This window comes from Aulostomus chinensis, chromosome 3 (genome assembly GCF_037954235.1).
Source record: "Aulostomus chinensis isolate RoL2024-O1b breed Wild chromosome 3, RoL_Achi_v1.0, whole genome shotgun sequence".
Lineage (NCBI taxonomy): Eukaryota > Metazoa > Chordata > Actinopteri > Syngnathiformes > Aulostomidae > Aulostomus > Aulostomus chinensis.
The window spans coordinates 22315607-22337599 of NC_141322.1; the positions used below are offsets into that span (position 1 = coordinate 22315607).

The 21993-nt window shown below is 40.8% G+C and overlaps 2 protein-coding genes and 1 long non-coding RNA gene across 6 annotated transcripts in view; 2 read left to right on the top strand and 1 right to left on the bottom strand.

The window, feature by feature from the left end:
- The window catches only part of syn2b (synapsin IIb), a 72273-nt gene that overhangs the window by 5626 nt on the left and 44654 nt on the right, over window positions 1–21993 (bottom strand). Inside the window, exons 6-11 of the mRNA XM_086199713.1 lie at window positions 8737–8799; window positions 7279–7421; window positions 6827–6901; window positions 4970–5072; window positions 998–1174; window positions 759–825 (exon numbers count right to left, since the gene is read on the bottom strand). Coding sequence (XP_086055839.1) covers window positions 759–825; window positions 998–1174; window positions 4970–5072; window positions 6827–6901; window positions 7279–7421; window positions 8737–8799 — 628 coding nt within the window. The remainder of the gene's footprint in view (window positions 1–758; window positions 826–997; window positions 1175–4969; window positions 5073–6826; window positions 6902–7278; window positions 7422–8736; window positions 8800–21993) is intronic.
- Window positions 43–8429, top strand: LOC147268277 (uncharacterized). Its single transcript, XR_015112116.1, has 3 exons — window positions 43–890; window positions 966–3372; window positions 8388–8429. It is a non-coding gene; the product is annotated as an uncharacterized LOC147268277 (long non-coding RNA).
- On the top strand, window positions 8444–21375 carry LOC147268278 (metalloproteinase inhibitor 4-like). 4 transcript variants are annotated; one of them, XM_086199725.1, is made up of 7 exons: window positions 8444–8504; window positions 9713–9819; window positions 9937–10149; window positions 17876–17973; window positions 18115–18229; window positions 18520–18644; window positions 19702–21374. In XM_086199725.1, exons 3-7 carry the CDS (start codon window positions 10011–10013, stop codon window positions 19897–19899), a joined length of 675 nt encoding a protein of 224 aa, XP_086055851.1. In that variant the 5' UTR covers window positions 8444–8504; window positions 9713–9819; window positions 9937–10010; the 3' UTR covers window positions 19900–21374. The 4 variants fall into 4 exon arrangements, with proteins under 4 accessions (XP_086055851.1, XP_086055848.1, XP_086055849.1 ...); XM_086199722.1 differs by having other exon boundaries at window positions 9713–10149; XM_086199723.1 differs by lacking the exons at window positions 8444–8504; window positions 9713–9819 and adding an exon at window positions 9663–9687 and having other exon boundaries at window positions 9857–10149.

Sequence of the window (21993 nt, forward strand, 5' to 3'; positions counted from 1 at the left end):
AAAAGGATTCAGAATGTGGCATGCAGACCTGAGTGTGAACAGTCCTCACAAACTCTAAATAAAAAAGGTCTTTTATTTTAGATAAATGCAGTGCCTATAAACATAAGCGGCTGCCATTTTCACAGTGTAGACTGTAGGCACAATAATTTTAGTGATGGTGCGCACGCAGGTACACACACAACACTGACAATCATGGCTTTGTTAATGTACCGATTGCACTTTTACAACACCATCCCAGAGTACAAACGTCACCTCGCTATCAAAGAAGCTGTAACTGCAGACAAATGCAACATGTTGTGTAAGTGCACGGCGATGTACGAGGCTACTGTTGGACCCAGTTTGAGGAAATGATGGCCGCTGTCAGCTGCACAGGTGAGGATAGCAAGTGCTGCCTTTGAAAAATGCTCATGTATCACGATTGATATTAATACGCCTGATATTAATATAGAATGTGCAATATTCTTTCACTCTTTGGCTCTATGGTCAATATAATTTCACCCAGTTTATTCAAGGTCAGTTTTCTAAAGTCCCAAAAAACATTTCTCAGTCATATATTCTCCCGATAGCCGTACCTTTTTAGACAGAAGGTACAACATTTCTTAAATCTCAGATACTTTAACATTTTTTAAAAAAAATGTCTCTAGCTGAGAGTGTTCATTGTCCTGAGTGGTTCACAGGGTTTTTCCTAGACATGTAGACATGCTTTGGCTGGAAGGTGGCAGCATTTGTATTTTATCTGAGAACAGTGTTCAGACAACCTTGAGGTTGAGGGCGCTGGCCTGTGGTCCTGTTTGGATCTGCCAGTCCATCCTTCAGGACAGCACTCTGGGAAAGAATGAGGGAAAATGGGAGAGACAGACGAGAGAGAAGGTGGGAAGAGTCAAACAAAGGTAAGAGTGTTTTGCTAAAGAGCAACAGTGAAATTCAAATTGTTGTCTGAGCATGTGATTTTGTTGCTATTTTAGGGATATCCCAATTAATTCATCTCAGGCTTTACCTGTTGGGGCTGCACCATAGTTGGCTTCTGGCCTTGAGGGGAGCGAGCAGGTGAGCGGGAAGCACCTGATGTCTTGGCAGCCTGTGCCTGGTTCATCTTAGCCAGCACCACCTCGGCGATGAGCTGGCGGTCCTCGGCCTGGTGATCACCAATCAACTGCATAGACGAACCAACGACCTGGGCGGAGAGAGACGAGCAAATAAGATGCATGACTGTAGATTGAAAAACATGACGATGGAATGTTACATCTTAAATAATACTGTCAGTTGATGAAGAAAACATACACCAAAAATCACTCCCCCCATAGGAAAACAAATGATTATTTCCAGTAAACCAAATGTGTTATCATTGTGGAAGCCAAGCCATCCTAAAAAGGCGATATCTTTAGGTTCATTTCAACGGATACACTCATAGGAGTTTTACCGCATCATCGTGGATGCCACAACCATTCTCCTGTAAGGAGGACTCCTGGCCACAAGGTTTTCCATCCTTCTCACTGTGGTACCACACCTACCCTCAATCCAACTACGGTGTATTTCACTCTGATATCTAAACTTACTGGAAAGTGTAAGTGGAATGAAAATAGCATGGATATGCGACAGCGACTGTGTGTCATTGTGGCTGTTGTATCATCTTCCCTTTCCTCCCCCCTACAACTCTATAATTTGGCTCTGTCATAATGGAATTTTCCAAAATCTTGTCACGCCTCATTTCTCCACAAATTTGCCCCCTTTGGTTTCCTGCTTCTGCCTGCCAGTCGCCTCATCACCCCTGCTGCTTCCTCCACTGTGGTTCACCACTTTTTCTTTTGCTGCCAGTTCATCTATGCGGCCATGTTGCTGTAACTCTGGAGTGAGTCGCACCTACCAAGTGTTGAGTGTGAGAGTATTAAGCCTGCATCCGATCTTGCCACCAACAATTACACAAAACTGTTAAACCATATGCATGATCAAACGGTTTAAACTCTCACCCAATTAAAAATGGCCAGATACCAGCAAACCTTTCACAAAACCTGACCCAGCTGACCCAGCTGTTCCCATGGATGAAGCTGAGAAGAGATTGACACCGCTGAGTGGCTCTGTACTTGGTGCCAACACTCATCCAGTGAAGAGTAGCAGAGAGAAGCTGATTTTTCTATAGCACTCCAGCTTCTGTCCTACAAGTAGCACCAGGAGCTGGCTGAACTTGTGGCCACTCAACAGCTCAATCCTATGGCTGCTAGTTCCTGACCCAGGGCCTGTGAGACCCAGAGTCATTGTCTCTCACTTCTTTCCCACTTGCTTCCACTTCCGGCCTGGGTGCTTTCTTATTCTCCTTCTTGGCTCCTCATATTCTAATTGTGTAACTCTTCTGATAGCTAACGTGCTATCCATGTCCCTGGTGCTATGGTGGAGAGACACCCTGAGTCTGTCCTAGAAAGCACAGTTTCTACACTTCTCATATTTTACGGTTAAAATTATCATACTGCCCAGCACTCCTGAGACGCCACTTAAGTAGCAACCTTCAAGTGTCTCGCAACCTGAGCCTGAGCTGAAACTCTGAATCATTCTCCCAAACATAGTCACAATCCAAACCCATGTCTGAGTCTGGCCCCTTTTTAAACCACCCCATACACCCTCTCCCTCTCCATTTCATCCGTGCATCCTCGTCAAGGCTCCCTCGTATAAATTTTCATCCAAAACCAATTGATCTTTTAAAACCCTCTGAAGTCTGCATCCATGCTGATTTACTGACCTGGTCATTGAACACACTCCATACAAATGTACCTACATAAACATTTACTTAGGTGTAAAAAGTTAGAGGATATATAGTAAAGGAGTACTCTACATATAAGTACAAAACCTTGGTTACACGTACTGTAATTTAGGATCACATTTTTCTCTAGTTCAGAAAACATGTTCAGGGACTTTTTTCAAATTAAAGCAACAGAGTTAAAAAATGTTTAAAAATGCCAGTTTTAGCTTTTTCCCCACAGTAACAAAAAGTTTGACAGTTCCTGTTTCCACTGTAGCGAGCGGAGTTCATCTGAAGGTCTTCAAAGACTTCTGTGACAGTGATACTGGTAAAACTGCTTTCATCTGGACCTAAAACTGAACCTGTTCCTCAGTCAGAATTTGACTGTATCTGAACCCAAAAATGTCCCCTTGTATAATCTTGGGAGTCTTTTTTTTCCCCTCAGGCCTTTGTCTGTTCACACATGCAGGGGACTTCTCCTGTGCTCAGGCAGTTTTCCAGGCAACTCTCCCTGCTCCCCAGTCTCATGTAAACAACCACGTAATGAGACTGATGGTCCACCCTTGACCTTCAGATTTAACTCTTCTGGTGTTGCAGTGTCTATGTTAAGATTTTGATTCCTACACTGAGAACTGTGAAGGGTGAGTAGATAGGACTCCATGAACACTGATGTAAGGTTGTATGTACGCTGTCATTTTCCACTTGCCTTTGAATGCTGAGTCATAAACGTTTATTTCCAGTGTTGACGCTAAATCATTTAGAAATTTTCTATACTGAGATGTCACCACTGAACTGTTGCAATGTTCTATTTTTCCGAAAAGGTACAGCAAAGCACATTCTTACATGAATAGGTTGTGCACCATTGTGGTCTCAACTTCAAGCTTCAAAAAATGTAAAACCAATACACTGAAGAATTATAGGGAAGAAAGAGTGAAAGACATGAGTTGCAAAAAGAGGGAAAAAAACTCTTGCCAAAGATAGACAAGGTTTTGACAATACATGAAAAATCTAACAATAAAGGTAAGAAATCTCTGGATGTCTGTCTGTGTCTGGAACTGAAAAACCTGATACAGTAAATGTTAAAGGTGCAATGGACAACTTTTACACCTCCCAGTCAGTAGGTGTCACTCTCACTCTTGCTTCTCTAATCCGTTCAATGCCATTTATGGTCAGAGTTGGAATAGCGGTAATAAAACAGACAATGCATGTGGTCGATCTTGTTGCTATACATTTCGTGATGTTTCCGAACAGCAACAATAAAAACAAGAACCTGTCAGATGTTAAAGTTGCTAACTTGTGCAATTGCTATTGTTAGTTAGCAAACGTTACCTTACTGATCCAGCAGAAAAGTGATGGCCTTGGCATGGCTTTTTAGCACCTTTTGGTCTTTCAGCTAACACCAGTGCAGAAATGCTGAACCAATACTGATCCTGGTCCCACCGATTTGTTGGTCCGACAGTATTTGAGACAAATAACAGAACAAACCCTTACAGTTACCTGGCAATTCCTGAGCTCCTATTGGTAACGACACATAGATAACAAGTGATATCAACGTGTTTATGCTATTGGCTCGGATCCCAAACAGTTTGTTAGCCAAGTCGCTGGAATTTAAAATTGGCAAATGCATCGCTAGTGCCTTAAGGAAGTTCAGAGTCTGAGGATCTGAGATGCTTTGATACAGAATGTGTAGGAGGATATCAAAGCAGTCAGAGATTAGAGTGAAAGAGGATTTGTGACATCACACAACCTTTGCAATTGGACCTGGACGATATGGAGAGGTGGGGCGGGTATAAGAGTAGCACTGATATTATATTATCAGCGGACAGCTTTCATGTTTTTCATGGATTGACCTTTGACCCTGCCCTTCATTCAATAGTCTCAGCACATAAAAACCGAAACCTTGAAATCTCACCAGATTATCAAACCCGTAATCTGCATTCAGGTTACATTCAGTCACTCCCAAAATAGATCTGTGGCTCCAGTGGTGTAAATTGGGCCAGACTTGCTAAATTTAAGACTCAGCGCCCTTATTGGTACAATTCTGAAATACAGCTCCAACAAGCTGATGCCAACATGGTGTATTTTGTTTGCGCGGGTCAATAAACACAATGATAGATAGTGACAACCTAAAATAGCAGGTGTTTGATTCACTTGATTCATGGCCTTATCAGATGTTGGACAGATCCGTCCATCCATTCAGCCATCCATCCATCTCTCCCTCCTTTGTGTCGTTCTCACCTCAGTAATGTAGTCATTACCATCCTTGCCACAGATGGCTTTGACAGCACACACATCCAGCCCTCCAAAGATCTCAGAGCAGGTATCCACCCACAGTTTATACCTGTCACAAAGAGAGTTAGGGATGACAACTGGATTACGACTGCACAACGTTCACTGGAGATGGTAATAATCCCGCGCACTATTACAGTGTGTACAGGGGTTTGACTGTTTGTTGATGAGTTAAATTTGGAAGCGGACGTGGGTTGAGAGGAACTGTTTTGAAAGCAGAAGAGTATTTCTGCCTGACACCTTCTTGTTTTGCCATTAATTGCACTCAACCTTATCAATGTTGATTTATGTATGTTAAACAGACTAATGCCAGTATTATCTAGCTCCATATCGGGCTGGTTCCAGTCCACAAATGTGGCAATCCCATTAATTTTGGCACTCAAGGTTAACCTTCAGTTTAAAAAAAAAACAAAACAACACATTTACTAAATGAGAATTCCGATTTTGAAGGTTGTTTTTTTGTGTGTGTTTTTTTTTGCATTTTATTGTTATCTAAATGTATTACAGTAATTGAGAAGAATAAACAGAAAAGGGGAAAGTCTTCCTGTTCCAGAGGTGAAATGTGTGGCCATTTGAGGGTTCAAATAAACTACAGCAAAGAAAACTGAGCCAAAAATAGTTTGATGAATCAGTCACTGTGAGCAGTAAATACTCTGTATTTCATGTGCTACATTCTTCATGTTAGGATGAATACAGTTCTACCTTCACCAAGGAGGCATTGTGTGTATGTATGTTTGAAGGATATCGACAAGAAAAAAAAGAAAAGAGAAGAAAAAAAAGGGGGATTTTTGGGGACCGACTGGTGAAAGTCCCACCCTGTCTTGTGACAAGAAGCGGTCTGCTAACGGGCCGGGAGGATGCATGAGTCCAGGGCTCTCCCCACTTTGGCAGAGATAAGTAGTGCCTGTAAGGCACAGGTAGTGCCCAGGATTCGAGGCAAATTGGAACTGGGTGTTTGAAAAAATAGGCTACAAAAATCAGGGATAAAAAAGGGGAGGGGGGGATTTTGATGAGATTTAGTGAAAAAAAATAGATAACATTACTTGGAAGAAATTGATTCAGATCAAATGCTAGATCCTGGATCTGAAGACTATTCTAGTCTAGTGGCAGGATACAGCTATTAGTGGTTTTGAGTCCATGAGGATGATGTGTTCTCTGAGTGCTCTTGCTGTTGAGTTATTTTGGTCATGGTGCTTTTTTTCCTATTGTTCCAGCACAAAATAGCCCAACTTCATGATTACTCTGTTCCATTTGTGTTAAAAAGATCATGCTATTGCTGTTTGTAGACATTGTTCACAGCAGCCATGTTGGCATGTCAGGTGAAGCTGATCAAATTAGTAGGGGATCCTGTTCTATTTAGTGTCACAGCCATTCCAGTCACCATTCATTGAGCCAGACAAGCACAATACCAGGCCCTTACCTCCCTAACTGGCACAGGGTAATTATTGCTATATTATTTATTTTTCCTGCAATGACATGACAAAATAGCTGCTTTGGAAAGGGTTTATCATACCTCATGTCATACAACTTTACAACCAGATTAGCAGCTGACCAGGTAAATCCCTGTGCTACCAAGACCCCAAACTGACTCTGTGTCTATAAGCACATACTGTAGAATTCAAATTTTTAAAAAAAGAAGAAAAGATTCTCACTGAAAATGTCAACTGATTCTCAAACATCCCTGTGTTTACCCAGCTGAATCAATCTGCTGCGTGAGGACAGTGTGACTAAGTGTGACATAACACAAGGGCGACGCGTGTGACACAGATGCAGCCCGAGCATTACTAATGCAGAGGAGGTGCTCACTTGTCAGTCATGGCTACTTGTTCTAACATGGCAGATCCAGTGTTGCTCTTCCAATTACCGGAGATGGATGTTCGCCTGGAAAAGAAGGAGAAATTGTGCATTAAATTGCTACAGACTGAATTTTTAAATAAAGGTGGACTGATTTAGACAATACAGTAGAGAACAAGCACAGCTGCAGGTAATCAGGCTGATTAGCAGCTCGATGGTTTGCCCACTTTAGTATGAGCTTGGCTTTACACTGAAAATGATGTGAAAGAAAACCAAGCGTGAGGGAAATGAAATTGGCAGGTTAATTGTACACTTAATATCTCTATGTCAACATTTTATAGTTCAGTTAAAAGAAGGAGTATGAATATCACGATTCCCTGATTACTTGTTCACACAATAGAATAAGAAGTATATTTAGTACAACACACACCAATGCATGAAAACTCTTCCTGAGGCATACTTACATATACGCCTTGTAGTCAGCGCCAATTTTCTGGACCCTGATGTCATACTTGGCATCTATGAATGGCTCTGTGGTGCAGTAGGTCTGAGTGATGGCCACCACACTTGCGATGTCCTGGAAGTCACTGACATTATCCACTTTGACCTGCAAAGGGTATTTTATGTGTCAGGACAATGCAAGGATCCACTGTACCACAACATTGTCATCTGATTATTGCTAATCATCAGCACATGCTAACATAACAACATAGCCCCTCAAAAAAAGGTTTGACTGGTTGTGTCTAAAATGTTTAAATCTGTAAAACTCAAAGATCTTATGTCAAGACACAGGTAATAATAAATGAGCTCTGAAACATCTGGACAGAGCCATGTTAGCTGTATCGCCCTGCCTTCAATATTTAAAACAAACCATGCTAATCTCCTGATAGCTCCTCCTCAAATGCAGCATTCATCGGCATTACCTTCTCCTCTCGAGACATCACTAAAGCAGATTTCCCTAAATGTCTTTCTCTGAATATGCAGGATTAACACTGAACATTCTCAACTCATGGGGGGGCAGAGCTTGAGATTTACACACCAACCTACTGACCCAAAAGCTACAGATCAATTGTGTACATGTCTAATCTTCTCAGATTATCAATCTTGTAGGGTAGAAACAACAGTGAAACAGACTAAAAAACTAGGAATTCTTCATCTGTGGATAAAAGTGCTTTGAGATAAGATGGTGGGATAAATGGAGACAAGATGGTCAACACTGATAGGGGGCCCAGTTAGACACAGGGAGAGGACAAAAACTCGATATCAGACTGAGCTGTTCAGTGGAATAATGTGCAGTGGATCGATACGAAGAGGTAGAGAGAGGATAAACATTTCACTCTGAGTTCCTCCACAAAATATTAACACAGTCAGCCTTTTTCACATCAAACAATTTGACTTATCGCAGAAGGAAAAGCACAGGCGGAATCAATAATGGATTCAATTTAGGGGAGCCAGACCGAGGGGCAGGGTGGCTCTCTCTCTGCATGCTCTCTCTCTGACATGGCTTCCTGACACAATTAATGGAACGGAGCCATTGTTAATGTGTACACCTGTGCTTCCCTTGCTTTGACAGGTTTACATTTCTGCCATGAAAAGGCTGCTGTCAGTCAATAAAAGGATGATGAGAGCAGAGAAGAATGAGCGATAGAAGGTACGCAGAGGAACGCCGCACTCCTGAAAGGCAGAAAGGGTAAGGAGAGACAGATGAGAGGATGGAGAATGACTATGAGTCAGTGTGATGGCGGCATTGGCACTACGGGACAAATGTGGTTGGAATCGTCACGCAGCAATTCAGCCATCACTCCGCTCACATTAACACATTTTCCAATAGTAATTACTAATTATACGAATGATACACATTATAAATGCAATAATAATGAAATGAAGTATGACATAAATTAATTTCTTATAAAACTAATCACCTTTCCCATTCCAGAGTGGGCATGTCCGATCTTCACCACAACTGGGAAACTTGGTGTTGTAATCTGAAAAGAAACAGCTCATTAAAGGCTGAATGATAAATGTTAGTTAGCGTTTGACTTCATCTCTATCTCATTTCATCTTTATCTTTAACCGTCATTTACGTCAGCACGCTTGAAAGATAAAACTACATACAATGACAAATTTAAAGTTCAACCAATGAAACCGAATATATTATCTGCTGAGATAACACAAATGCTCTTATAATCTCTGATGATCTCTTTGCTATTTATGGTCAACGATTTCTTGACCTCTAACCCATTGAATAATGAGTAAATGAGGCACTTCAGGCAAAATGGGAATGTGGTTCGCTCTTGTGGTATTTTGCATGAATTCACATAGAAATTGTCCAGACCGCACATGTCCATGTTGGAGTGTCTTACTGACCCTTCAGCAGTTTTAAAGATCGCCAGCAGAAACCTCTGCAGCACTTGAACTTCTGAATTACTCGGGGAATCGTAGTCTGTGTGGATGCTGCTGCACCACTTTGTCGATAAAAGAGTTTTGCTTTTAAAAAGCCATTTTCAGACTTTACCAGCAGGAAACTCCAAAATGCAGTTATGCGTACTTCCAACTTTATCATCACTGTCATGGTAACTGCACAACTGAGGTGTACTGTATGAATTGTTTGTTAAGGGGTATAAAGGCTCGCAAATCCTGATTTAACCTTCCTGCATAAACCACTAAAGTGCAAAACGTCAATTTTCTCTAAAATCAATTCGGCTGCCTACAGGAGAGAGAAGGAGGACAACAAAAGAGGGTAGAGGAGGCAAATGATGGTGTGTTTTTTTTCTGTTTGAGGAGGCTGTCCCTAAATTGTTGAGTACATAAGAGGCTCCCTGTGTGCGACCCTCTCAGCATTCAAGACCAGAGTGTGAGGGGATCCAACTATTGTAAGTTTCTCTGTGTGTTGTCTAGAGGGAGAGAGAGAGAAAGAGAGAGAGGAGAGAGGAAGAGAGCAGGACCAGTCGCAGCCGCCTACCATACAACTCAGTCCAGTTATTTGCTCCAGCTTGAATTTAGAGGTGTACTTTAAACTTATGAAAACATTTCTGTCCACAGTTGCCTCTCAGCTCAGCAGAGCTCGTCATCCTACTACTTCAAGTCTAGTGTCTTCTCTGCTCTCCCTTGCTCACTGCCAGCCTGATTTGCATCCGAGGGAACTTAACAGGATAAGCAGACCATCCATTGAGTGGAGGAGAAGTTAAAGGCAGGCATGGCCATGTCCCAGGAGCGGAGAGTGTGTCTGGGGCTCTGTGTGCTCCTTCTGCTTGGTGCAGGCATGGAGGAACTGGTGGATGGATGTAGCTGCCACCCAGCACACCCACAGCAGCTCTTCTGCAGCGCCGAGATCGGTGAGTTCACAACCACAGAATTTAAAAAAAAGAAGAAGCATCAAACGAATTTAAGATCATCAGAATGCATGCGATACCCTAAAAGTCTGCAAAATTTGGAAATGGGAGGAATAGTCCGCCTAGTATTGACGATTTGGCTTATAATTAAAAATCTATATTTATAGAGGTTTTTTTTTTTACAGATGGGGAGGTCGAGTTTACATTAATAAACCTACTGGAACAACAGTATTCAATAGAGCTTTCTGGCTGAGTTTTTCACTGTGTTTTGATTGATATAACTTTTATTCATTCACTCTTTCCACTTCTATTTATTAAACGTAGCAATTCCTTTGCAAAGAAATTAGTCCAACTTATTAAAATGCGTCATAAGAACTCTGAATTAGGGGGGTTATGGATGGATGATTACTTTATGAGTTTAAATTTAGATATGATGTTGATTTTTAGGAATATATGCTTAACATGTTACTGCACACTAGAAACCATTTTATAGTTATCTTTTTATTTTAACCATAAAATCAAATCTTGAAAAGCAGTCCGGCACCAAATAATGTGGCCTACTTTCACTCTGTCTGTCTGTGGTGTTGTCTGCCTGTCTCACTGTCTGATGCCTCCCAACATGCAGTTCTTTCTTGTGGAAAAAACAGGCCAAAACCAATACTCCACTCTCACTCTGAGTACTTGGCCCTAGCAGGAAAGCTGGAGTATGCGCCTCTGTCAAAGGTCAGACTCCAGCAGAGGAGAGAGAGACAGAAATGTGTTTTTTAGTCTGATGTAGTGGTCCGTTGCTCCCATCAGAAAGGGTCAGCTCCATCAAAACGTTGAAAATGTGTCACAAAAATAACAAGTATATGAAGCTGAGACCTGTTTTCAAAACCTCCATCACCTCAAATTAGATCTGGGTTATGAGAGCACAATGAGAGTATTTGGGGCGATGTTTTTAGGACATGTGAAACGTGTTTCCGTGATAGAGTTGGAGGTCCTGTATGTGTTATTATCCTGTATTATCTTTCATAGTTATAGTCACCAAGCCGTTTGGATCCTTCATAGTTGAAGTCGATGAATAGTCATTACATTTCGGTCAAAATTTACTCACATTTGAGAGTCGCAAACAGAATTTCATTTGGCTGTCCTTTAACTTAGATTAACTTTACTACTAATCGCTGAATTGGATTTAAAAAACACTGTTGATGGTCAATTGTGGACTTGCCAAGTGTATTAACCTCCAAAATCAGCGCAAAGGAGATGTTAGGATACATTCTAGCCAGCAGAGTGCGTTTGTGCTTTACTAGTAATTATCCAGAGCAGGAGCAAGATAAAAGCTGCAGCTAGAGACTTAAAGCTTGGTCCACCCTCAGGGCTAAAGTTACCGCTAGTTTCGGGGCTACACTGCCTCACTGTAAACAGGTGACGAGCAAAACATGTTTGCCTGGGTCTTGTGGTGTTTAAGAATTCCTTCATTTCCAAATACCCTAAATTTTACAGATGCAGGTCAGTGTACGGGGGTGGAGTCCCTTATCGATCCTTTAGCAGATTTATTTCAGATCTTAGCAGAGAGCACTGTGGCACTTGAACTTCTGAGATGTTTAGGGATTCATAGCCAGGGTGGATGCTACAACAGCACATTGTCGCTACTTTGTAAACAGCGATGCTATGATCAGAGTACTGCAAAAATGAATTTAAACTATTGTTTGTGATGCCACTGCCCAACATCGTTGCTAGCAGACTGCGATGAGCATTATCTCTAATGTTTAAAATCACAGTTGCTCACACATGCTACATGCTCACTTGTGCTACAAGATCAGCAGAAAATGTAGATTGCTACATTTTTTCCCACAAGCAGGCAAGTTGTTAATATATTATCAGTTTGTCAACATATTGTCTTAGTCACTGAAAAAGGATTTTTGACAAACTTTCATCATACTTGCAGTTGATTTATAGGAGATCACAATTAAGATGCTTCTGTGATTGATTAAGGTTTGAATGTTGGTTTTTGGTCTTTTGTGTTGCAATTTAAACTCAAGTTAGCCTACTCATATATTCCTAAAGGCATAATATGTGGCTTTAAAATTAAGACGGTAATGCACTTCATTTTGCAAGACTGCATGTAAACTATATCCCAATTTGTGTCTACTGAAACCACTGGACCTAAATTAACTGACCACATGTTCTTTTATAATAGGATAGAATTACCTTTGTGTTTTTTCGGAGCTTGGATTATGTGAGTTTAAAATGCACAAGTCAATCTTAGACTTGGGTAGATGAAGAACAAACGAGGAAGATTGTTAACTTGAGCCTGAGTGTTTGGAGGATTCTGTAGTTCCACAGCTTCGGTTGTTTTCTAAGCGTCGGCTGGTGGTGGCCTTTAGTTGACCTGACAATGTTGTCAGAGTCAATGAGACCTTTGAATAAAGCTGTACATCTGAGTAATATCCCATCTGGACAAACCTTGAATGATTCCCTGGCTATGTTTGTGTATTTGGGCTAGTGTGTGTGTGCGTGTGCATGTGTGTGTGTGTGTGTGTGTGTGTTGGATGGAGGCCAAGCCATGCCACCACAGCTTACTCCATCTCTCCCTCTTTCTTTCCCTCTCTCTCCCCACTTCATTTCCATGTCTATAGGCTCGATCTAATGGTCTGCATACTAACAATATCAGTGTGAAAGACCACTGACAGTCCAGCTTTGTGAGAATGACAAGGGTGCCGATTCATCTGGAAGGGGGGAAGTTACTTACATCAGTTCTCATGGTACAAGTTTGCAATATTTCTGTTTGTGTTTGTGTGTGTGTGTGTGTGTGTGTGTGTGTGTGTGTGTGTAGCTGCAAGGCAGAGCCCCAGCCAGTTTCATATCCTTCTTCCTGCTCATAACACAGCTGCAGCAACTCAATCAGGAGGGTAACCTAGCCTGAACAGTTCAAAGATACCTAGGTAGGGGGTAAACATTTCAGAAATCTGGGCCAAGAGAATTATTTGAAGCCCCCCTCCAGTCAAAAATGTGTTTTTCTTCTTCATACAGTGGAATGTTTGAGATTGAGGGTAGAATGATGCAGAAATTTATAATGGAGAGAGTTTTTTTCATTGATGAAAGTGTGCTTACTTTGAGAGAGGCCTGCCTATGGGCATCATTTGTGACTTCACCAAAATCTTGAAGCCAACCCGGTTTAATATTTGGAAAAGACAAGACTGATTTGAATGACTGAAACCTTCAGGGCCCGAAAACTGAGAATGGAGATTTTAGAGTGGTAGGAAACATCTTGTGCCCAGGAGTTTAACTTGTGGAATGAAAAATTAGCCCGTTCACTTGATTTAGACTCGAGTGGCCGTCTATCAACCCAAGGGTCACTGCTTCAATCGTCACTTCCCCTGGTGACAATATTGAAATATCTTTCAGCAAGCTTCTGAGCCCCTAATTGCTCCTGATGGCCCTGCGATGGACTGGTGACCCATCCAGGGTGAACCCTGCCTCTCACCCAATGCCAGCTGGGATAGGCTGGATGGATGAATGGGACAAATCTGAACACTTAAATGAGAGAGAAGAATAAGTAGCATTTCATCCATCTTAATGTTGAATTTATATTTTTTCAGCATAGACCATTTCATGGCATTCACAGTATTTTTGTTTGCCCTAATACATGTACAGGAGCAACAACAAAATTTAAGATAAAATGCAGTTTCCTGTTTGCTTTTTTGCAATAAAGGTAAACAAAAGTCTTACAATGGCACAAAAAAGACGATGCTTGCCTGGAAGGCAATCTAACTCAGATTTTCCAGTTGTATCCAGTAGGAGCAGGGCTCCTCAGTTTATTAAATCCACTAATCTACTGTAATGGAACATCACTGTGCTATTTTTAGCTAATTGGTAGCAGCAACCTCTGTCTAGTTCCATGTTTTACTGATGTACAGCCAAAGCCAAAGACTGCACAACCATCTGATCCTTCCAGATAGCGCTGTTAAGCTATGATGTAGTATTTATAACAGTAACAGGCCACATAGAGCAATTATTCTACACAGAGGGGAAGATTTAAGTGCCTAAGGTGCTTTTTTTCTTTGCACAAAGGCTCAAAGAAAAGAACATTCATTCACAAGGGACACATTTTAGTTTTCTACAGGAGTAGTGACTCTATAATTTTCACAATTCACATATTAGCATGCTACTATTTGTGCCCACAAACAGCTTTCAGCGGACGCAGATGAGCCTACAATCTCAGGTTCGTAATCATCAACAACAACAACTTAACTATACGGTTACCAAACACACTGATATTACTGTGCAGAGAGAGTGCAACTACGTCCACGTGATAGGGGTAAAAAATGCAGTTCAATCTCTCTCCTGCATGAATTAGCATGGCCTCCTTATGAACCTTATGCCTTCAGGTTGCTGTGTAGTTGGGATGCAGGGCAAAGAAGCTGGTATTAAGTTTTTTTAAGCCAGTGAATAGAAAAGAAATTAACTTTTAAAGAGACAAAATTGGATAAAGGAAACAACGTGATGCCTCAGCAGGAAAACTGAGAAAACTTTGGGATGCTGGCACACAGTGTCCTGCTGCTGGTAAGACAAATATCCAAATCAGTTTTAGGCAATTCTGTGAGTTTAAGTGTAATTTTTATGGGAAAAGCACTGCACAAATACTTTTATGTTTGCAAGTATCTTAGCTAGCAAAAGTAGCTTGTTAATAGGTTGCTAAAATTAACTGAGCCCTGTCTATAGATGCTTCAGACAGGCAGGACCGAGCCCAGCATCCCAGCACCACCACCATCGGTCTGTGAATGTGAACGAGGTAAAATTATACCAAGCTAGTGGCAAATAATAATTTGAAGAATTGAAATAAAATGAAAGCTAAGGATTTTGCGAGTGTGTCAGCCCTGATTTACATATTGCAGTCCATTTATTATTATTATTATTATTATTATCCCTCTGAGCTCGGGTATCTTTTTTTGGAATGCGATGGGATGACTGGACATAGAACTCCCGGCTACCCAGAGAGTGAAGTGCCCTTGAGCAAAATACTTAAACTCCAAATGCACCTGATGAGCTGTTTGGCAACTTGATTGGCAGCCTCCACCATCAGTGCATGAATGTTAGTGTGAATGATGTAATGCAGTAAAGCATTTGTATTAAAGTGCTGCATAAATAAGGTCTTCAGCTGATTTAAACATCATCAGTGGATTGAGATTCTCTTCATACCTTTAACCCAGATCACATGACATCTTTGTCTATCATGCTGAATTCGCAGTGGACTGAATTGTGTAATTCCTGCTTCACTAGGATAATCCATTAGCTGCACTGTACTAATATACAGATGGATGTAGGTAGGTTCAATGCTTTCAGATGACGTTTGCTGTGACTTAGTATAAGAAGGAAGTATTAAGGTAATACCGAGCAAGCTTCTAGGAATGCGACCTCTGATATTTTCTAATAAGTGAGTGTTCACGGACCAGCTGTCTTGCTGAGGGCGATGCAGCAGGTTTAAAAAAACAACAACACTGACTGAACAACACAACACCTCGCTTTACTTTACGTGTTAACTTTATGGCTGTACATTTATCTGCATGACAAAAAAAACCCCCAAACATTATCCTGAACCAATTTCACAGTACACACTGAGCTCCTCCTTCTCGTACGGCACACAAAACCGGGGTGTTGTTACGTGAAGAGCGAGAGGCAAAAACAAAGGGGAAGGTTTGCTTAGCTGTGTGAGAGAGTGAGGATTAGGGGGGAGTGCTGGGTCACACTCTCTCGGCCTCTTTTATACTGTAGCTTCTCCCTCTTTCTTTCATGGCTTTATCAAGGTCACTCCACCTCTGCTTCTCTGCCTCCGTCTAACTCAACAATTCTAACATCAGCACATGTAAAGGTTCCAACCCCCTGCTTATTTGTCAGTGGTAAATTATTGGCTTTCATACTTTGGGATGATGTAGCGATGTACAGTATTGATGCCTTTGCTACAGAAGGTGGCGCTATGTCTTCTTACAGCTGGTTAAAACAGACTTCTGGTTTTTGTTCACTTTTTTTGCATCACATAGCAAACAAGTTAGCTTACAATTTTCCTGTTGCACAGAGAACGTCAATTCAAAGACTATAGGAGGCAAATGGACAACTCCCTAAGTGAGATGACCAAGGATTCATCTCCAGACGCCTCCAAAACCGTTCCCCCCCCAGCATCCACCACAATGACGCTGCCCTCGCACTGTTTGACTTGGTTTAAGTACTCAGTGAGATGTATGGAATATGTGGATAACGCCTGGGCTGATTAGGGGCTCACTTTTCTAGCCCAGTTTTAGTCAGACTTCTTTACTAAACTCCAATAATGTACTGAATTCCTCACACTGCTGCTCTTGTACTCCGTTTTGGAAAAACAAAGGTAAACTACAAATAATCACATCGTGGGTTTATGCCAGCAGGAGGTGAGCTGACCTGTGACCACCAAAATCTGTTCAGTTCATGAGTGAGTCTTGGTGGATGTTTGTGCCTAATTTGAGGCAATTCCCTTGAGATGTTCCTGAGACTCCATTGTAATGAGAATGAGCAGATTTAAGTATGGACAGACAACTCGGAAACATAACGTGTCTTTCCCACAGCAAGAACATGCCCCTACAAACTCTTTCGTCCTGCTGGTAACCGTTGTAAAGCTGTGACTGGTTCATCTTTTGTGGGGTTCAGGTTTAGCAACTGGTCAAAAATAGATTTTTTTATAAATGCTTTACTTCATTGCAAATACTTTTCTGGTGGGTTGGTTGTGATTTTAGCTGCTGTGCTATGCACTATAAACGTGGCTGGACTGACTGACGACAACAGCAATTCCATTTAGCATTTTTTAAAGCATTTTCATTGTGTAGCACGGCATGAATACAACTGCTCAACTGTGGCTTTGTGTCTTGGTTATACTGTAGATATCGTTCCTATTTTTGTATATAGACTTGTGTGTCTTGTTGTCAGTTACTTATTGCTGAGGGACTTCACCAGAGAAAAGCTTATAATCGATGTGTGATCGACCAAACTTCAAGGGTGTTTTCTCTATTGCGGAAATGTCTCACAGTTAAAGCAAAGGCTAGTTAACATTACAAGCGATGCAGAAAAATGCAGATTTGATGAGTCTGCCAGGAAGAAAAAAATCAATTGTGTAAAAATGAAGCTGATATTAACTGGGTTTGATATGGCAATGTCTAAACCTAAGAATATAAATAATATTTGAAGTGTAGTAAATAGTCTATCCCTGTTAAGAATGCCAGTCCAATTATCCTGCTGCTGTTCCTCTTGACTTGATTTATCAGACAGGAAATAATGGGAGGTCACTGCTGTGCCGAGCATGGGCTGGCATGACTAAGAATCATGCTCTGTGTGTTCAGTAGCATACGCTGTACACATATTTGTGTGGAGTCAATAAATGAGGGTGTGGAAGCAGAGAGCTACTTGTTATTCCATGTGAGCTTTGGTTTCCCTCCCAGGGGAGAAAGTCCACATCCTGTATCACTAGTGAGACGGAGTGAAGAAAGACGAGAGACAGTTGAAGAGATAGAAAGGATTAAGTGATGGATGGAGTGGGTTCTGGAAGGGCCTATGACTGTCTAATGTATGACATTTCATAACACGGAGGAAGGGGGAAAAAATCCATATCCTACACATGGCTTATTCAGTGTGTTTTCATTGTCACTGGCATGTAAATATCAACTATTTTGCATCACAAATTTGTTTTGGAAGGCCAACACAAATGCTCCTTTCTTTTTGACAGTGATAAGGGCAAAGATCTCTGGAGAGAAGATTGTGTCGCCTAGCAACAGCTCCTCACCTTATATGAAGATGATCCAATATGAGATCAAAATGATTAAGGTGAGATCAGTGGAGAATTACAGCTGGTGCACACTCATATCGACTCAGCAGTGTCTGCATAGATCAAGCAGTTCTTATCCTCAGTGGTCACACATTCATCTTTCCTTACAACTCTACCTCCATGACGCTCTCTGTGTGCAGATGTTTAAAGGTTTCGACAAGGCCAAGGATATCCAGTATGTGTACACTCCAGTCTTCTCCTCTCTGTGCGGAGTCAAACTGGACTCCAACAATAAAGCAGGATACCTGCTCTCAGGTATGTATGCATGAATTGTTTTGTATATTGTACATCAAGCAAGCAATGAGCAGTTTAACAGAAGGCAGCCATCTTATATGTGTAGCAATACATGGAAATGTCTTCCTGTCCTAGCAGATGCCTGTAAAACATCAAAGTACAGGCCGTACTTGTAGCTATCTGGACAGAATTACTACACAGCTGTGATCTAATGTGCCCTGTTTCAAATTTCATGTTAATTATGACATTGTGAAGCACGGAGCAGCGTAACTGTACATGCTAATCGCGAATGTTGTGCTGTTACTTCACAGGAAGTATGTGGAGTGATGGGAGGATTTCTATTGGCCAGTGTGATCTGGTGGAGTCGTGGGACAATTTATCACTCTCACAAAAGAAGAATCTCAACTACAAATACCAGATGGGCTGTGAGTGCCGGGTGAGTCAAGACTGTTCATTCATACGTCTTTGCTCTGTCTCAATCGTCTCTGTGCTGCTGAGTATCAAGAAACAGCGAGAGCTTTGTGGGGAAAAGGTCACTTCTCACTTCTCTCACGCTGTCTCAGGCTCCCTTTTCTTTTCAGAATAAGATTATTTTCATGTGTTTTGGGGTTTTTGTCTGCTTAACATTTGTTAATACGATCATATCATATCTTCTATGCCAGAGGTTCAAGGAAACACAGTAGATCCCTCAGGCGGTTCTCAGCAAACTAAGAACAGATTAAAGCTCACATGAAATCCAACACAGCATCATTGACCTGATGCCTGAACATCTACTTGTATCAGCCCAAACATGTCTCTGCGATGGTTTTCTAGTACTGATGAAACTTTATTAAATGGTTTAAATTTGATCCCTACCAACTGGTTGCTGTTTGATTGGTTGATTTTTTTTTTTTAACAAAAGCTTTATCACATCATTTCTTGGATTTTCTTTTTTATGGTTTTTCTCGTGAGCAGAGAGGGGTGGTTGAGAGATGACATTAGCATAAATCCTTCAGTGAATAGTCCTGCAGTTATAGACAACTGACCAAATCAATAAAGCAGACAAAAATCTTGTCTTTTTTTACTAGTATTTTGTTCCAAATTTTTTCCAATTTCTTCCTAATTTTAAAGGCACATTACTGCAAATTTGTGGGTCATTTCATGTTAATTAAATGGAAAAGACTGTTTTGCAAGTGGGATAAAAAAACAAAAGAAAAAACAAAAAGACAACCAGCAAAATAGCCTGCAAATGAGCAAAAACCTACTTTATTCAAACCTAGGCATACAGCAAAATGATGATGATTATGATATTCATTTTGTTGTGGGCCTAGGTTTTAACAATTTGAAAGCGTTTTTGCTAGTTGTCCATTTGTTTCCTTCCTGTTTTCATCTTTCTTCTTGCATTCCTCTTCACAAACTTTCACCCCACAAAGCTTCATAGTGTTGTGGAGGCCAAGTTAAGCAACAAATAACACGATGATTGAGTAAGCCAGTAAATCCTTTTCCCTCCCCAGATCAACACCTGTTACACGGTGCCATGTGCATCTACAGGAGACAACGAATGCTTGTGGACTGACTGGCTGCTGGACAACAGCCTCAATGGGGAGCAGGCTCGGCAGTACGCCTGTATTCGCCGCTCTGACACCACCTGTAGCTGGTACAGAGGTGGGCCTCCTCCTGAGAAAGACTTCCTGGACATGACTGACCCCTGACCTGTCATAGTCCCCGTCATTTGACTTGTGCGATGCTTCAAGTCAGAGATATTTAATGCTTTGGCTTATGTAGCTCAAATTTGGCTGCCGATGCTGATTGTGTAAAGTAGCGACTGATTTCATTGAACAATTGGCTGATTTTATATCTGAGGGAAAGAAAACCTGACTCTGAGCTTCTGCTGTTCAGGTGGTTGCTACAGCTACCAACATAAGCTGCAGGGGCTTCCAAAATCCCTCAGTCATTTTCTCCCACTTCCAAGTTCCACTTCACTTGCTTGTTTTCCCCAGAATAAGAAAAGCAGCAGACCGTCCCCTGCAAATTATTTACCTCAGCTTAAATCTTCCTGACAGTATTTCCAAGGGCCTGGCAGTAATTGCATAACTTTTACAAGCATTGTTATTGTAATGCATTTATTGTAGATAAATATGTATTCTCATACAGAAAGTGGGCAGCAAAAACACATTTCCACTGAATAAGAAGTAGAGAAAAGCTGCCAAATCTGCCCCACTATTATGAAAAAGAAACTGTCCCATGCTGATGAACATGTACTGTATAAATGCATAGGAAAACCACAGACTTCACGAATAAATATATATTGACAAAATCTGACCCATAAAATATATATGATAATAATTCCAGAGACTGTAAATATTTTTCTGCATTGAGAATTAACATTTTACAGGCTAACCAGATCTTGCCTTTTAGCATAGACGTTCTAATACTGTGTTTTTGTGAGTAGATTCCTTGGTTGAACAATGTATGTTCCATTTCCTGTGCCAAAAAATTTAATCCAGCGCTTTAACATCAACACTGCCATGTGTAGAAGCCAATTTTTCAATTCACTTTTTTTTTAACTCCTTAAATACAGGAAAAGGTTGTTTTTTTTGTTTTTTTTTTATTCTCAAGGTTAAAGTTCAGAAACTTTTATCTCAAGAACCGCGAGATAGCGGGTATTCATGAATGAGCTACGATCAGTGCTTTGTTGTCGTAGCCAACTTGAATCGAAAGACCCAAACCTGCTTTGACTTCTCTCCCGTTCCTATTTTATCTTACTGAAGTCATACAGAGTAAATGCATGACGACGCAAGAACTTGACGCATGGGCCACTGTTTTAACTGCTTGAGTATACTCCAGCCATAATTGAAGTTTTAAAGAACTATATATATTTTCATGACCTATTTTAAAATGTATTAATAATTAACAACATGATAATAATGCACCATAACTGTATGGCTTTTGTGAGGTATTATCAAACAATGTCATGTTTGTTTTATACTGAAAGAATTGTTTGGGGTTTGTATTTATGTCTGTTTCTGTCTGAATAGAGTTTTCTATTTCCATGTACCAAAAAAGATTGTATATAAAATGTCTCAATGGAATATCGTGTCACCGAGGATTCTTTTTTTCTTCTGTCCATGCGAACTTAGCAAAATTCTGTTACAGAACATTGTGAGAGGAATTAGTGGAAGTAAAAGCAAGTTCACCGTACACACAAGTTTATTATACTTTGATTAGTCAGGTGTTTTAAGCGATGTTAGTAATCTTGTACTTGTTTGAGACTATCGGCAACTTCAGCATGTTCTCTGCTGAAGCCAAGCTTGAAAAATAAGTCAGACTCACCTTTGAGATATTAATTTAGGGGTTTTAGCTCCACAGCAATTTTCAACCAAAACTGTTGAATTCTAGTTGAGAATTACAATCAGATTAACACCGATACAAAGGACTGATGCCAAATTCCAACCAAACTGTGACTTACAAGACCATAAAAAAATATCAAAATTTTAAGTTTGGACATCAACATTTGGAGACTGGGAAAAAAGCGGATCCGTCTAGTTAACAATACAATTTCACATAGAAGATTTCCTTGTTAGCGACACAATTTAATAATTAATATGTAAATATCAAATTACATTCATATTTTTTTAGTTTTTAATCTTCCAAGATTTGGATTTTTGGAAGTTAGTTGGTTGCGGTTAGTTAACAAGACAACACCAGAACAACATAATATCAGCTGTCAAAGCTTGGTTACCTGACGTCATAACCTACTCAACAAAATATCACTTACTACAGAATGACATCATTGCCAGCTATGT